This window comes from Podarcis erhardii (genome assembly GCF_964252035.2).
Source record: "Podarcis erhardii genome assembly, chromosome: Z".
NCBI classification, from domain to species: domain Eukaryota; kingdom Metazoa; phylum Chordata; class Lepidosauria; order Squamata; family Lacertidae; genus Podarcis; species Podarcis erhardii.
Window position 1 is genome coordinate 34,927,997 of NC_138504.1, and position 16,646 is coordinate 34,944,642.

A 16,646-nucleotide genomic window follows, 5' to 3' on the forward strand; every position below is an offset into this window, starting at 1 on the left:
CTGCCAATCTGCTACCAAGGGTCATGTTTAAGGTGTTAATACTAACATTTAAGTGCCTATACAGCTTGCTTTATCCCTTATACACCTAGCAGATTGCTGCAGTCTGCAAGAGTCTTTCCTACAAGTTCTAAAGATCTGAGAAGCCCACTCTGCAGTAACTCATAGTGTGACACTTTTCCACTTTCCAAAACCAACTGGAGGCATTTTTCTGTTCCCACGTGCTTCTCTAGCTGTATAAATGGGTCTTCACCACAAGTACCCATTTGTTAGGGCTTTAGTCTTGTTTTAAAATGCATTTGCTGCTTTGGTAGTTTTAACTGTTTTATCTTATGCATACATCGCGAGACAGTGGTTCAGAAGGCAATTAATAAATTGATGATAAAAGCAGTGATGATAACAAAACTCACCAAAGCCTCAGTCCCACTCAGGACCTCCAGGAACAGCTGCTGGACTTCAGAGTCAGTCAAGTGCATGATGTCGGCCTGAGAGGATCAAAGTCCATCATTAAAAATTTGTAACAGAATCATTGTTGAGCAATTAGCAGCTGCAGTACCAGGCAACTATAAAATCTGAGATTACTAGAGCAGAATCTGTTGCAACTTCCTTCTTTCTCTCAAGTAATAGCTGGGTTTGGTTTTGTGTGTGTGTGTGTGTGTGTGTGTGTGTGCGCGCGCGCGTGCCAAATCTGTTAACTGGCTCAACTAACTTATGTGAGATGCAATGTGATTCAATCCCACCTCCCATTCTATACTGTAACATTTTATGGACAGGCAAAGAGACAAAACCTCCTTACGTGACTGGAAGAAACAATGAGCATCATCCGCCATGCGGAGATCAGCATCTGATACTCTGACATAGAGGTGCAGCCGCTGTCCTCAGTCTCTGCCATGTGGAACGCCAGGGACTGCACGTAGCCTGACCAGTAAGCAAAGCGCTTCTCCGTGGAAAACTTCTTCAGTGTGTCTTTCAGCGACTGGTCCAAAGAACCCCTATGGGCAAATGAGAAACTGAGAGCCGTGATTCTTGCTCTTGGTTACTCTTGGTTTTGCAGAAAAGTAGAAGTGTGTCCCTTCCTGCTAAAGCAGCTTTGACCTCAAATGTTTTGGACTACAATTCCCATCAGCCCCAACATCATAGAGCTGAGCTGGATGGGGCTGAAGGGAAATGCAATCCAAAACAATTGGACAGCACCAGGCTGGAATAGGTCACCTTGAAGAATTCACATCAAAGCTATAGCAGATATATCAGATAATGAAAAACAAGGTATACAAAAATAAACGTGCTATTCTACAGGAAGCTGTAAGTAAGTGGTGGGGAACCTATGGCCCATGGGCCAAACACAGCTCACCAGACTGTTCCTTTGGTGGAGCAAGGATTTCTCCCAACTGCCCATCCTCTGATGGGTGGTCAGAGCAAGCCTTGTTCAAGGAGAGGAGCAGTTTCCATTCAATTTCTTTGCAAGCTGCCCTGCCTTGGTCCTTTCAACCTTGAATTTTGGAGGTGGAAAGGAGCAGCACAGGACTGGCAACGCCACTTGGGAACACTGCGCCAAAAAGTCAACTGTGCTGGCGGTAACATGCTCTACAGCAGATTGTGCCGTCTATTGTGCAACATATGCTTATACAATTCTCTTGCACAACATTCTGCTGATGCACGTTTTTCACTAGTAGAACTAGTATGCACTACTAAGTGATTTCAACTTAGTGCTGCACTGGATACAACTCATAATTTCCTATTACATCTGTACTGAGCTGGCAGAGGCAGGTCACCGGCTTTTAGGAAATGCTCTGAATGATACTTACTTAACTACATAGTAGATCTCCAGACAAATGATTTTCATGATCAAGGCACAGGTGTCCAAGATGCTGAGCTACAGAGAGGGAAAGGGAGTTATGTGGAATGTATGTATGCATGTTTTAGGTATCCTATGTGTTTTATTACACATTTTATTATGCTGTTATTAACCTTGTTTGCTTGCTAAAATCTGTTTGCTTGTTCTCTTTTCTTCATTTCTATATTCTGTATTTGGTTGACCAATAAATTTTGATTTGTTTTGCTTTGATTTGAGAACTATCAGGCTGGTGGCTCATACAGAAACAAAAGGACAGAAACCAAATTTACCTGGGAATATTTCATGCTTTCTGTCCCACCAAGTACACTGATGGGGTGGGGATGTTTGAACTTGGAAATCTATCAAATTTTACTTTACTCTTTTAAAATGTATCTATCCTGCATATCTTACCTAGGGGGAATAGCAATTAAAGGCTGTAACACCCAAAATATGGTAGCAGGAGACATGCAGGTCCACAAACTAGTGCTACTTACTATGGAAGCAACTCACCTCAGACGTTTCGGAAGGCGGAGGAAGGGTTCCAAAGAGTGGGTTAGTTAAATTTTCCCAAAACTTTGGCCTACAAAAATTGCAGAAAAACAGACAAAATCAGGCATTGTTCACATTTTTTTGCCAACTTCAAAACATTCCTAAGGATAGAAGGATAACTCTGTTTGTGTTGGTGATTAAAGTGCTCTACTTTGTGCCCGCTCCCAGACGGGTTGCAACATGAGACGAGAAAATTTATCACTTACTTGGTGCGGAGGACTAACATAGCACTATCCCGGCGGTCCTGCCAGAGGGCATGAAGGAAGGCAATGGCAGCTCGCTGGAGAAGCGGGGGACACCAGTACCGCTCCTGCTGTTTGGTGTCTATCAGCTCCAGAACTACGTGAAGGCAGCTCCACTCTCCTAAGTTGAATTCCTATACCAGAGAAAAACAAAATGCAAAAAGAGTGGCAGCGGGAAAGGAAAAAAACTTTTAAGGACATGCTTTAGTTCACAGAAGCTACAACAGCAGGGTGGCAGGAGTGTGGAGGTCTGTGTGGCGACCATATAATGTGGTCAGGTCACTGGGAGAGAAGAGAGAATGCTGAATTCTGCCCCTTCTGCGGAAGAGAGGAAACTTATAAGAGTCTGCTGGATCAGACCTATGACCCGCCCCCATCTGGCCCAACATCCTCTTCTCACAGTGGCCAACCAGATGGTCATTATGGGAAACCTGTAAGATCCTCCTGTGCTTTCCAACAACTGATATTCAGAAGCATAGCTGCCTCAGAATGGGGAGGCAGAGCACAGCCATCATGGCTAGTAGCTATTGACGGCCTATCTTCCTCTATGAATTTGTCCAATCCAAAGCCATTTAGGTTGGTGACCATGACTGCCTTCTGTGGGAGCGAGCTCCATTGTTAACTGTGTGCTGCGTGAATAACTCCAGCTTCAATGGAAGACTACACATTCTAGTGTTACGAGAAAGGAAGGAAAACCTCTCTCTATCCACTTGCTCTGTCACATGTCTATAAGCTTACAATGTCGCCTCTAAACTAAAAAGTCCCAAACACTGCAAACTTTCTCACCTTGTGCCTAAACCTAGGCACAAACTAGTAGCCAGCGACTGTGCATGTTTCTGTAGAGGTTTTGTGTGTGGGTGTTCTATCGAGTGTTGAGTGAAACCAGATCTCCTTTGTGGAAAGCCTAGGATTGTGGCTGCTGCGGTGAGTGAAGAAAGATTATGTCAGAAAGATTATGTCAGCTGGCTTCAGGGCTGATGCTGACCTGCAACTTCTGATCTTTGAATTATCACAATACTCTTTGAACTATTGTGAGTTTGCACACTGAACTGTATGGGGGTTCTAATTTTTAATGCTCTGCTATTCTCTCGAGCTTCTTTGAACTCAATGCTGTGAATGGGAAAGCACGCAAATATTAAAGCAGATCAAAATATGTGGGCTGAATCATTCAAGCAAAAGGGAGGTGGCTAAGGTGACGATTCTAGGTCACAAAAGTGAAAAATTATTGTGTGCTCTGTCTCTCTCTCTCAGACACACGCACACAAACAAGAGTCTACCTTTGATCCATCACTCCCATCATTTACTTCCAGATTGAGGAACAGCTCAATGAGGCCAGGCTGCGTTTCCACAGCAACGGTGAGGAACTCGAGAATCATGACTTTGATGCGCATGTCCTCGATTTTGCTTTGTAGGCGTGTCAGGAAGGCATCACGGATGGCAGCAGCATCATTCCCAAGGCAGGCATAGACAGACATTGGAGCAACCTAAAATAAACGAAATAAAACTCTACTAAATAACCAAATTTGTCAAAATCCAATCCAATTTTTTAAAAGTATTGCAATGCTTTTCAAAAATGCTTAGGCATTCACTATTCCTTAGCTTGCTCAAGAGAGATTGACTTTGGATGCTGTAACAGGATAGAGAGGAAGAAGGTCTCAGATTTGCCAAACCTAATCCACTGAAGCTTTATAACATGTTACTAGCCACAACAGCTATGCCTGGCCACCACAGCCAGAGGCAGCAATGCTTCTGAATACCCATTGTTGGAAACCACAGGAGGGGAGAGTGTTGCTCTTGTGCTAGGTTCCTGCTTGAGGGCTTCCAATAGAGGCATCTAGTTGGCCACTGTGAGAGCAGGATGATACATAAGAGGGGTTACTGGCCTGATTCAGTAGGACTCTTTCTGTGTATTATGCAGTGGTGACCCCTTCAGGACTTTTCAGAAATTCTGAGAAGTCCTGCTTACTGTAGGGGGTGGGCATAAGAACATAAGAGCCTGGCTGCTAGATCAGGCCAACCAGATGCCCCAATGAGAAGCTTGCAATCAGGACCTGATCACAACAGCAACACACTCCCTTCCTGTGGTTCCCAGCAACCAGAGTTCAGAAGCATTGCTGCCTCCAGCAGTGGAGATAGAACAGTTAGTGACTACAGTAGTACCTCGGGTTAAGTACTTAATTCGTTCCGGAGGTCGGTACTTAACCTGAAACTGTTCTTAACCTGAAGCACCACTTTAGCTAATGGGGCCTCCTGCTGCTGCCGCAACGCTGGAGCACAATTTCTGTTCTCATCCTGAAGCAAAGTTCTTAACCTGCAGCATGATTTCTGGGTTAGCGGAGTCTGTAACCTGAAGCGTATGTAACCTGAAGCATATGTAACCTGAGGTACCACTGTACTGATTTCCCCCAGCCACACAGAGGTCCTATTTTTAAGGATGGGGAAATGAAGTTGCTTTAAATGGCCTTGTAAGAATTGCGACTAACAAATATAATGAATCATCTTCATGGGAAAACCACAAAAGCCCTTTAATGGGTAGAAAACAGTAAAAGACCTACTGTGGCAAGCCGCTTCAGAAGCTGGATGGCGAGGCGTGGCAAGGCAGGGTCGTGTTTGTGGTAGATATATTTGGCCAAGATAGCAATCAGGTTGTTCCTGTGGGCACCTGGCAAGAGCAGAGTTTTAAAAAAATCACAAAGAAGATTCATGCATCTCTGAGGAAAATATTTCCTTACAAAGGAAGTGTAAGAAAAAAGCAGCTTCCTTCAACAACCCACATCCCTTTCTCAAAATGCAAATTTTGAAAACCACACACAGGTTGTAGGTACCTATTTGGATGGCACATATTAATTAATATGTTTAAATTAAGATGGATGTACTGATAGTCACTGGATTTTTTTTCTTAAAAGGTGCTGTTTTTAAAACAAAAATGCGAAGAAAAATACAGTAGATTAGAAATTGTAATTGGTAAATGTTAAAAATTCAAGGGCTATAACAATAGTTAATGTGAGCTGATGAGGTAGTTTTCTTTTCCTTTTCCCTTCCTCTCTCTCTCTCTCACTCTCTGGTAAACCTGTAATTAAAAGGAAACAAGAAAACTACACACAGGTTGTCTAGGCATAAAACTAGCGTGCCACATTCCTGGCTACAGAACATATAAAAGAAGGTACCTACCATGCTGCGTAAGGGAATGTTCCAGAGGAGACACCACACTGGACGGCGGCTTCAACCGGATAACGTTGTTGGTGACAGAGAATGCCAGTTTCACTGTCTGGATGAGCAGCTGGCCCTGGCCATGAGACTCATCACTGCATTGTCAGCGAGAATTGCATTAGAACCCATCATTTCCACAGCACTTTTTCAGAGCACTCTGATCACATTAGAGGCTAATGGCTAACCTCAAATCAATGCATGAAACTCAAGCACACCTCTGCATTAGGGGCCACATAACCACCACCCTCCTTTTTGGATTGTAAGATCACAGTGCAAGCAGACACACACAACTGGCAGAGTTCCCATTGGGGCCTTTGTTCAAGACCTACACCACCCCATGCATCCTTGGGTTCTTGGTGCCTAACTAAGGTGGTAGAGTCTGCTAGATCAGACCTATGGCCTATCTAGCTCAGCACTCTGTTCACACAGAAGCCAATAATTGGCCTCTTTGGAAGCCATGAGCAGGATCCAAGGGCAACAGCGACTTTCTTCACTTGTGATTTCCACCAACCAGTATTCAGACGCAAACAACCTCTGACAGGGGAGAAAGAGAACATAAGAGGAGTCCTGCTGGATCAGGCCAGTGGCCCATTTACTCCAGCATTCTGTTCTCACAGTGGCCACCCAAAGGTCTCAATTGGAAGCTTGCAAGCAGAACCTGAGCACAACAGCAACACACTCCCCACTTGTGATTCCCAGGAATTGGTATACCCTGCCTCCAACAGGGTACCTATTCACCTAGGATTTTGGTGGTTTATTTACTGTACGGTTTTTAACTTCTACTTCACCATGTTTACTTCTGTTGGCTTACTAGCTGCTGGAATTATTGAACCACTGCATTTTTTCGTATTGTTTTATTTGCTACAATGCAACATGTCAATATTTTATCTGCTATTCCTTACACATGTCAATATTTTATCTGCTATTCCTTACAAAAGAATGCTCCTGGGGAGCTGAGAGGGGGGCAGGCGACGAAGTACTCACCTGCTAGACTGTGTGGCCATCACCATATCAATGGTGTCCACACCAATGCCCATGATGTTTATGACGGCCTGTCCTGCTTCCGTGTTGGCCAGGCTGAAGATGCAGAGGGACTGCAGGCTAGGGGCCCCGCTGGAAAAAGGCAAGAACACGGATCTCAACTCAGTGTGAAAGTCCTCGCAGTTAACCCCCAATACAACCAGCGTTATAAAAAAAAAAGTGAACAGAGAACTGACGTCTCTATAGCCATGAGTACTAGCAGTTCAACTTACGCAGGATTGTCGTGTCCTGGTCTCCTTTGGGAGGAAGGGTGGGGGTATAAATTTAAAAACTCATCCCATTCTGAGGGATAGGGCAGTAGCTCAGTGGTAGAGCATCCGCTTGGCATGCAAAAGGTCCCAGGTTCAATCCCTGGTATCTCCAGGTAGGCCTGGAAAGCTACTGCAGGTCAATGTAGACAGTACTGAATTAGATGAACCAGCTCAGTACAAGGTAGTTTCCTATGTTTCATTTGTTCCGCTTTCATTGTAAGTTTTAGATAGATTTATTATAAAAATTATGTAAGGAGCAACAACAACAACTCCCCTTCTGAAAATTAAGTGTGCATGGGGCTGTGAATAATAATAATAATTATTATTATTATCAGAAGGGTAGGGGAAACAAAATCTGTAGGGGAAAACACATGCTTTACATACAGAAGGTCCCAGCCAACAGCCAACATGGGGCCCTCCAGATGTTAAGGTAAAGGTAAAGGGACCCCTGACCATTAGGTCCAGTCGTGGCCGACTCAGGGGTTGCGGCACTCATCTCGCTTTATTGGCCGAGGGAGTCGGCGTTTGTCCGCAGACAGCTTCCAGGTCATGTGGCCAGCATGACTAAGCCGCTTCTGGAGAACCAGAGCAGCGCACGGAAACACTGTTTACCTTCTCGCTGGAGTGGTACCTATTTATCTACTTGCACTTTGACGTGCTTTTGAACTGCTAGGTTGGCAGGAGCAGGGACCGAGCAACGGGAGCTCACCCCATCACGGGGATTCGAACTGCCGACCTTCTGATCGGCAAGTCCTAGGCTCTGTGGTTTAACCCACAGTGCCACCCGCGTCCAGATGTTGCTGGACTACAAATACCACCATCCCTGATCGGGAGCTGGAGCCTAAGAACAGCTGGAGAACACCATGCTGGCTTCTCTGGAGTTAGCAAATGATGGGAAAGACCCCTCTCTCCACCAGAGACGCTGGAAGGTTGCTGCCAGTCAGAGTAGACAGCACTGGGCTAGAAGGAACAAGTAGTCTGACCTGACAGAAAGGAAGCTTCCTATGACAAAAAAATCATAGGAACAAAACACACACACAAAATGCAGAGTTGGAAGGGACCCCAAGGGTCATCTCAACTAAAGCATCCATGGCAGATGGCCATATAACCTCTGCTTAAAAACCTTAAATTTACCTGCTCTGAGTTTCCATCTCAGGGGACAGATTTAGGATAGCATGAATCAGCTGCAGGATAAGGCAACCTGAAAAACCAAGAGGGAGAGGGAAACCATTGTCAGGACAGGGGTGGGGAGTGGACTTAAACTGCCCCACCTCTCTTCTGCGTCCAAAACGACCTGCATGCCAGATTGCGTGTCAGTTGGCTGTCCTTAAAATGGTCCCCACCCGTATCCCAACGCCAACCCTTCACATTTTTTGTTATTGTAAGGTCCAAGGTAACTTGTTCTGAATGGTTGTTATACTTGTTGGCTCTATGTCTTTCAGTTTCTCTTTTAAAAAATGAAAATCCTTTGTATGCTGTGCTTTAAGATGGCAAGACTGAGGACAGGTACCTTCTGGTTTCAATCAATTGTAATCCACTTCTGAGAGCCTTTTTGGATGAAAAACAGGTCACAAATGCTACAAGAAGTCGTGCTTACCAATTCTCTCTCTCACTCCATGGGAGTTGTAGCGCCATTTGTGGTAGTTGGGGAGCATCTCCTTCAGGACAAACACGATGCACGGCACCAAACCTTGGCTTTGGGTGTTGCCAAGCTGCCCCTAAGGAAAAGCAGTCAAGAAACCCAACACCAAAATCAAAGGAACGAAGAGACCACAAGCTTTCGTTGTTATTACCCAATTCCAAACCCTGTTTCTGTATTTCTGAAGTTACTGCAACAATCTGTGCAACTGTGTTTTTTAATTTAGCAATATATATATATATATATATATATATATATATATATATATATATATATATATATATTCTCCTTTTTAGATAAGATGCTTTGGATGCTTTGTAGAAAAACAGGATAAATGTAAAGAATCTCAAGTCAATCAGGAAATCCCCCCAAAAATAAAAAAGCAGAAAAGCCTGAACATTCCTTGCTGATTTTTTATTTATTCAAAAGCATTCAGAAACAGCTTGCAATTTTTTTTTTACAAACACTAAGCAGTATACAATATAAAATAAAATAAAACAAGAACAACCTTAAACCAATAATACACCAGTCTAAAAAACTAATAAATGTTCCCCACTGCATGATGCAGGAAGTATTCCTTCTCCCCAAAAGCACTTACCCGTATGAGTGTCATGACTAAATTCAGGAAGGAGGTCGTTACACCATATTCGCCCTGCGGCTGCTCAATACTCATCAGCAGACTGCCATAGCCTCCAGCATTCATTCCTTCTGCACTGTGAGAAAAGAGGACAGACACAACAACAGGGAAAGAGAGGGAAGTGTGAGACTGTGCACTCCAATCCGTGACTGAGGAAACTGCAAGAGTGTGCAATTGTCGACTGACACACAAGAATATAGGAAGCTGCCTTATACCAAGATGGAGAGGATACTCTTGGTGGCAAAGCACTTTCCTTTGTATGGTGAAGGGTACAAGTGGGCAAAACTTCCTAAAACCCTGAAGTGTCACTGCCAGTCAGGAACATAGGAAATTGCACTCGACAGAATCAGACCGCTGATCCATCTAGGTCAGCATTATCAACACTGACTGGCAGCAGCTCTCTTGAGGTTTCAGGCAGGGTCTCTCCCCCAGCCTTACCTGGCGATATCAGGGATCCAATTAGGGAGCAGAAAGAAAGTAACATATATTTCAGTGACTTAAATGCTTATTACTATACATTCAAACATTGTCAAACCAGAAATCGTATTTGGTAATAAACCACATTACCAACCACAGTCAATAAAATTATTCCACTTGGCCATATCTGTTTCCATTGGACTAGATGACTCTTGGGTCCCTTCCATTCTATGATTCTACTACTGTTCCACTGGCTTTATGTTGTGTTTTTGTTAAATTGCTATATGTTTATTGTTATAATGCTACAATTTATTATGCTGTACATTGCTTAGAAAACCTTTAAAAATAAATTATTTGTAAGTGTTTAAGTAACAATAAACACAATGGCCATCCAGGGTTTTGTACAATGAAGTCAGTGGATTCATTGTTCCATGGATGTCAGTCAAATTACCTGATCATGTGGCTCATACTAGAGACCGGATTGGCAACGAATGGTAAAAAGCCTGTGTGATGAAGATCCATCCAAACCTGAAAAGGGAGAGCAAAAAGTATATTTATCTGTTCATTACATCTGATCATTACACCTGTTGGAGACAACTTCAATAGAAGCAAAGCCAGAGAGGGCCCCTTTACCTTTGCAGGCATCCGAGAGGCTAGGACGGTCAAACAGTTGACGCAAGAAGCAATAACGTCAACCGGGGGAGAAATAACAGTAGTCAGCCTGGAAGAGAGGCAAAAATAAATACACAGAGCTTTTCCAAAACACTCAAAAGGTTGATACCATCTTGTGGTTCCGGCACCGGCTTAAGTACTTGGGAGTTTTAGAAAAAGGATTTGATGAAAGTGGATCAAAGTTTGAATTAGAGATATTAAGTAATGATTCTAAAATTTTGTCTAAAATGTATAAATTGCTGCTTGAATGGCATTTGAAGGACAAGGAGGTTAAGTTGGTTATGATTCACTGGGCCAAATATACAGCTGAGTGATTGGGTAAAATTATGGAAAGAAATTTACTGCATGCAATGCCCTAAAAGAAAATGTGATGGCAATGATGTATAAATGGTATATTACACCTGTCAAGTTAGTGAAAATGTATAAAGTCAGTAATAAATGTTGGAAATGTAAAGAAAAAGAGGGAACATTTTATCACATGTGGTGGGAATGTAAAAAGGTGAAATGCTTCTGGGAGATGATATATGAGATGAAAAAAATGTTGAAATATACATTTATAAAGAAACCAGAAGCATTTTTACTGGGCATTGTTGGAAGTGATATAAATAGAAAGGAATATAAGCTCTTTTTATATGCTATAACAGCAGCAAGAATATTACTGGCCCAAAAATGGAAGCAAGAAGAATTACCGACGATTGAAGAATGGAGGATGAAGTTAATGGACTATACAGAACTAGATAAACTAACAGGAAGGATTCGAAACCGGCGGGACTAGAAATTCACGGAAGACTGGAGTAAATTTACGGACTATTTGAAAAGTATTTCTGAAGATCCAACGACGTTCGTAGGTTTGCAAGAAGTTTTGTGAGGAGTATTATTGGAAGTACTGCAAAAATGGAGAAGGGGAAGGATGATTTGTTAAGAGATGTAAAGGCAATATAAAGTTAAGAAATGTGTAAGAAGTGGTTAAAACGGTGGATCATCAGAGGTGCTGATGGAAGACTAAAAAGATTGTATAAGTGATAAGTTTTGTGGTACATTTTATAATTTATATGATAAAATCAATAAAAAATATTTTTTTAAAAAATAAGTACTTGGGAGTTTTATCTCCATCTCTTTTGGAGAGGCTTAAGCAGAATGACCACACAGGCTGCCATTACCTTTGTAACAGCATGTAGATCCGTGAAGTAATGGGCAGGAGACAATCAGCGATTGACACATCAGTGCTGATGACTTTGTGAACCAGATCAATGATCGGCTTAACCCTCTGGCAGTGCTGAATGACATCTGGTAAAAAAGGAATGCATTTAGTGTGAGACACCCAGACAAGGTAAAAGCAAGGAACATTAAGAAGCAGGGGCTACTAGTGAGCTGATAGGTTTTTGTTTTACTCATCATAGGAACACAGGAAGGTGCCTTATACTATGTGAGACTAGTGTCCATCTTGCTTACTATTGTTTACATTGACTGGCAGCAGTGGCTCTCAGTGGTGGTTTCAGGCATGCCTACGTGAAGACATCAGGGATTGAACTTGGGACCTTCTCCATGCAAATGTCACCAAGCTCTGGTCCTCGTAGTTCTGAATAAAGGACTGAATTAAACAAGAGTCTAGGAAGCTGCCTTCTACTGAGTCAGACCATTGGGTTCTATTTTGCTTAGTACTGTAGACACTAACTGGCAGCAACGCTGCATTCCAGGGTTTCAGGCAGGGAGTGTCTCCCTCACTACCTGCTCCAGTCCTACCTGGAGATGCCATTGGGGATTGAGCCTGGGACCTTCTGAATGCAAGATTGCTGCTCTGTCACTGAGTTAGCAGTACACCTCACAACATATTTTACAGAGTCCCCACCCTGCTTTTCCAAATTTCTGGGAGACTCACCTGCAGTCGACACTACATGCAACAGCATCTCAATCTCGCAAGTGAACAGCGTCCAGCTGCTGTAGGAGTACTCCCATCGTACCAAATAGGCCTGGTCATCTAGCATCACCTGGCCCACTGTTCCCTGAGGTATCCGTAGGTTTGTCTGGCCCAGCCCTAAAAAGCGGGGAAAGGGGACAGGGAGGAAAACAAAGTCAAAACTTTCGTGCAAGTTGAAATTTCTTAACCTGCGGACATTTGTATTTAGGAAAAAAACAAGTAACATTCCAGAATTATTTATTTCATAAGATTCATACACAGCTTGATTGTATAAAAAAGCTCTAAAAGCAGTTTACAAAAGATAAAAAGTTATCAATAAGAAGAATCAACAATCATAGAATTGGATAGAGTTGGGGGGACCTTCGGGGTCATCTAGTCCAATCCCCTGAAATCCAGGAATCTCAACGAAAGCATCCATGATAAGATGGCCATCCAGCCTCTGCTTAAAAACTATACCTGCCGTGAGGATCCATCTCAGGGCACATATACAGGATAGCATGAATCAGCTGCAGAATAAGACAACCAATCCAGTCTCTCACTTCATAAAGTTAAACTAGCAATAGGTTAACAATAGATTAAAACTTGCATTGACTTTCTAGATATCTGGTCAGGCTTGTCTAAAAAAGGGGGGGGGGGTTAGCAGGTGAGAACAAAGTGAAGGCACCTGCCTGGTTAATAATTTTATTATCTTGTGGCATTACATAAGAACAAAATACGACAAAACCAAGCCAGATACAAGGAAAAATATCACAGGATCATTTGGTTTCACCCAAGCTAAGTGCGGGACGTGGGTGGCACTGTGGGTTGAACCACAGAGCCTAGGACTTTCCGATCAGAAGGTCGGCGGTTCAAATCCCTGCAACGGGGGACTTCCGGGTTGGCGCCATCGCCGAATTGCGGATTCCCTCCGAGTTCCGGAGGGAGCCTGCTCGGCAGGGGCTGGGTTCTACCGCGCCGGCGACGCGGGGACCCTCAAAAACCATGGGCGCTGAAACCCATGGGCATGGTGACTTGGCGGGCACCGTTTGCGCCCCCCCGACCACGCGAAGGAGCCTTTTTAAAGGCTACGGAGCGGGTGACCGGGGGGGGGGGTGCTGTGAGTCCTCCGCTTCCCCTGCCGAGTGAAGCCTCATGCCATTTGGCGGAGAGCGCTGACTTCTTCCATTGAAAATCTGGACTTAAAAGAATAACCCGTGAGTAATTGGAACTTGGATTAAAAAGGGGAACAAATTTTTTCTTAAATTCGGAGCGAGCGGGGGAGGTGCAAAAAGGAAGTCAGCCTCCCCCCTGTTGTAGAGGAGCTAAAGCAAAGGACCTGACAACTAAGATCGAGTGCAACCTTTTTTTTTGATAAAGTTATTAATTTCGCGATGGAAAATTATAAGCTGGGCTGGAGAAGAAAAGTGGAATGTGAATTAAAATACAACCCCCCCCCCCGAAAAACCCCGGGAGCGATCCGTGAGAGCGCCGGGAGAGGAGAAATAGAGGTTTTGACAGCTGTCAAAGGAGCTGCCAAAACTGAAGAACAAAAAGAGAACTTTGTTACGAGGACTTTGCTGGTTACATTTGTTACAAATTGGATATAAACTGTTTAAAACAAGGAATAATAAGTTACTTTGACTGGTGGGTGTGATCGGGAAGGAAACTGAGTTATTATAATCCCTCTAGAGGAGTTGTGGGTCATTACAAGTATTGCTGGCATGGAATTTGAATCGGACTTTTTATCTCCTGGGAAACTGCAGAAATGGAACACTATTTTGTCTACAGAGGTCTACACACTAAAGGAGACAATAGATTTATCTATTGAAGAATGGAAGGGACTTGACGTAATGTTTTGTTCCTGAATAACAAAGCCTCTGTAGAGGAATTACATGCTTTTTGGATTTAGAACATTTGTGCAGGAGAGCAGGGGGGGGGGAAAAAAAAAGAGGAGAAGAGAGAACAACAAGAACAACAAGAATAACAAGAACTGGACAAAGTTGGAAGATAGACCCCTTCCAAGATTGGACATTCGAAATCAAAGATGACCAAAAGACGGCAAAGACTATTAAAAAGACGGCAAAGCGGACTGGTGAAGGACTATGGCTTAGATGTGGGAGCTTCAGGACGACAGTAGACATTGACGGACATTGGGAACGCAACCGGGAAAGGGGGGAGGGAAATTTGGAATCCAAAGGGTGTTAAATTACATTTTATTCTTTTTTCTATTTTTTTTATGTTAATCTGTATTGTATAATAAAGAGGGGAACTCGTGGAAGGGAACAGGTCAATTTTAGGGGATGGGAAAATATTTTTTAAATTGGGTTAATGATAATAATTTTAAAACTTGGGGTAAGAATTTGCTGAATCTATTTGAAAGAATTGGAATACAAGAGGGGGAGGGGAGGGGAAGTCCTGGAAAGATGACATTGAAAATAAGGCCTTAAATTTGGATGTTTTTCTTTTCTGTTATATTTGAAAAATTTTAATAAATATTATTAAAAAAAACAAAAAACAAATCCCTGCAACGGGGTGAGCTCCCATTGCTCGGTCCCTGCTCCTGCCAACCTAGCAGTTCGAAAGCACGTCAAAGTGCAAGTAGATAAATAGGTACCGCTCCAGCAGGAAGGTAAACAGCGTTTCCGTGCGCTGCTCTGGTTCGCCAGAGGTGGCTTAGTCATGCTGGCCACATGACCCAGAAGCTGTACGCCGGCTCCCTCAGCCAATAAAACGAGATGAGCGCCACAACCCTAATGGTCAGGGGTCCCTTTACCTTTAAGCTAAGTGCAAGTAGTATATACAGAACAACTAACAAACCAACATTTAACTTTCACATTCTTTTGATAGGTGTAAAATAGAAATTACCATACAGTCACCAAACTTATGTGCCAAGGGAATGATGATGGTGATAATATTTATTATATCCCACCACCACCAACTCAATCAAATCACAATAATCAGAAAATGTCACAGAAGCTTATTGTTATTGGCTCTATTATTAAGGAAGCAAAGTTCTGACATACTGATACCATCATCTCTCACACCTATCATTCATATTCCATCCTCTACCTCAAGCTCAGCAGGCCACCCACTCCTGTTCCTGCTTCCCACCCGCCTTGAAGCTTTTCAGCTTCCTGGAACATGCCCCTGAACTCTGATGCTGCCTTTGGTTTGTCTGGACAGAAGATGGAGAGGTGTGTCCATGACTCTGTAGAAACTAGCCTACTGGTAAGATGCACATTTGCTGCTCTGCCAACTTCTGCCTTTGCCCCACCACCACTGGCATGTGGTTCCTGGAAAAGAATGTGGTCCTCAGCCTGAAAAATATTCCCCACTCCTGCCCTGCCTGTTTATTGTCCCATTACTCTCCTAAAGTTTTCACTTTTTTGGCCACACATATGCCTCTCCATTGTTTTGGATCTTTGCAGTATCATTTAGTTATCATGGAAATCTTTTGGACTATTAGATAGTGTCACAGTTCCAAGCTGGCAATTATGGTCCAGAAGGTGGCCCTGGGCATTTGATGCCACCCGCCCCAGCAGAACATAAAACGGTAGGATCCCAAATGGTCCCAACTTCTGCTTCCCATGCTGCTTGACAGGTTTTGGGAGACAAGTGTTCAAATCCCCTTGCTCAGCCATGAAGCTCACTGGATGACATTGAGCCAATCATTGCCTCTCAGCCTAACCTAACTCACAGGGCTGTTGTGGGGATAAAATGGAGCAGGGAGAACTACATACACCACCTTGAGCTCCTTGGAAGAAAGGTGGGATATGAGTGTAATAAGAATAAGAATAATTAGAGAGGACCAACAAGGAGTTGGGACGACCCTGGGGCAAAGAGCCCTGCCTTCTTTCTTACCAAGGGGATACAGCAGCTTCGGCGCCTGCCTTCGCCACAGGGTACCGTCTTCATGAGAAACTACATCGGGAGGCTTGTGCTTGTAGACCTCTATGTAGAAGGACATCTTATCCAAGAAGCTATAGACCTTTAAGCAAAGAGGTGGGGGGACAAAGGCAGAGACTCCTTCATTGTGGAAAGGAGTTGAAAGTCTGATATATCTTTCACATAACCACCCCACTCTTTTATCTAAGGTAGTGTGCATGCCCATCTTATTTTTATCACCACAACTACCTTTTGAAAGATTGACTTTAAAAGCCCAAGCTCCACCCTGTGACTGTGATTTTTAAACCAGTCTCCCCAGTATAATTTCCACATTCTAGCAACTGCACTGGTTCCAGACAGTGGTAATTAAAAGCA

The 16,646-nt window shown here is 43.4% G+C and overlaps 1 protein-coding gene across 7 annotated transcripts in view; it reads right to left on the reverse strand.

The window, feature by feature from the left end:
• Positions 1 to 16,646, reverse strand: part of NUP188 (nucleoporin 188) — a gene marked incomplete at its 5' end in the record, with an annotated part of 54,192 nt that overhangs the window by 16,777 nt on the left and 20,769 nt on the right. For 5 of the 7 annotated variants that reach the window (XM_081846888.1, XM_081846886.1, XM_081846889.1 and 2 more), the window contains 17 exons: positions 408 to 482; positions 794 to 1,007; positions 1,803 to 1,870; positions 2,342 to 2,411; positions 2,587 to 2,756; positions 3,900 to 4,106; positions 5,178 to 5,284; positions 5,794 to 5,927; positions 6,817 to 6,945; positions 8,259 to 8,325; positions 8,722 to 8,842; positions 9,362 to 9,476; positions 10,269 to 10,345; positions 10,451 to 10,538; positions 11,650 to 11,776; positions 12,369 to 12,524; positions 16,248 to 16,374. In XM_081846888.1, the coding sequence (XP_081703014.1) occupies positions 408 to 482; positions 794 to 1,007; positions 1,803 to 1,870; positions 2,342 to 2,411; positions 2,587 to 2,756; positions 3,900 to 4,106; positions 5,178 to 5,284; positions 5,794 to 5,927; positions 6,817 to 6,945; positions 8,259 to 8,325; positions 8,722 to 8,842; positions 9,362 to 9,476; positions 10,269 to 10,345; positions 10,451 to 10,538; positions 11,650 to 11,776; positions 12,369 to 12,524; positions 16,248 to 16,374 (2,052 nt within the window). The remainder of the gene's footprint in view (positions 1 to 407; positions 483 to 793; positions 1,008 to 1,802; positions 1,871 to 2,341; positions 2,412 to 2,586; positions 2,757 to 3,899; positions 4,107 to 5,177; positions 5,285 to 5,793; positions 5,928 to 6,816; positions 6,946 to 8,258; positions 8,326 to 8,721; positions 8,843 to 9,361; positions 9,477 to 10,268; positions 10,346 to 10,450; positions 10,539 to 11,649; positions 11,777 to 12,368; positions 12,525 to 16,247; positions 16,375 to 16,646) is intronic. The other 2 variants (XM_081846887.1, XM_081846892.1) reach the window with 1 other exon arrangement.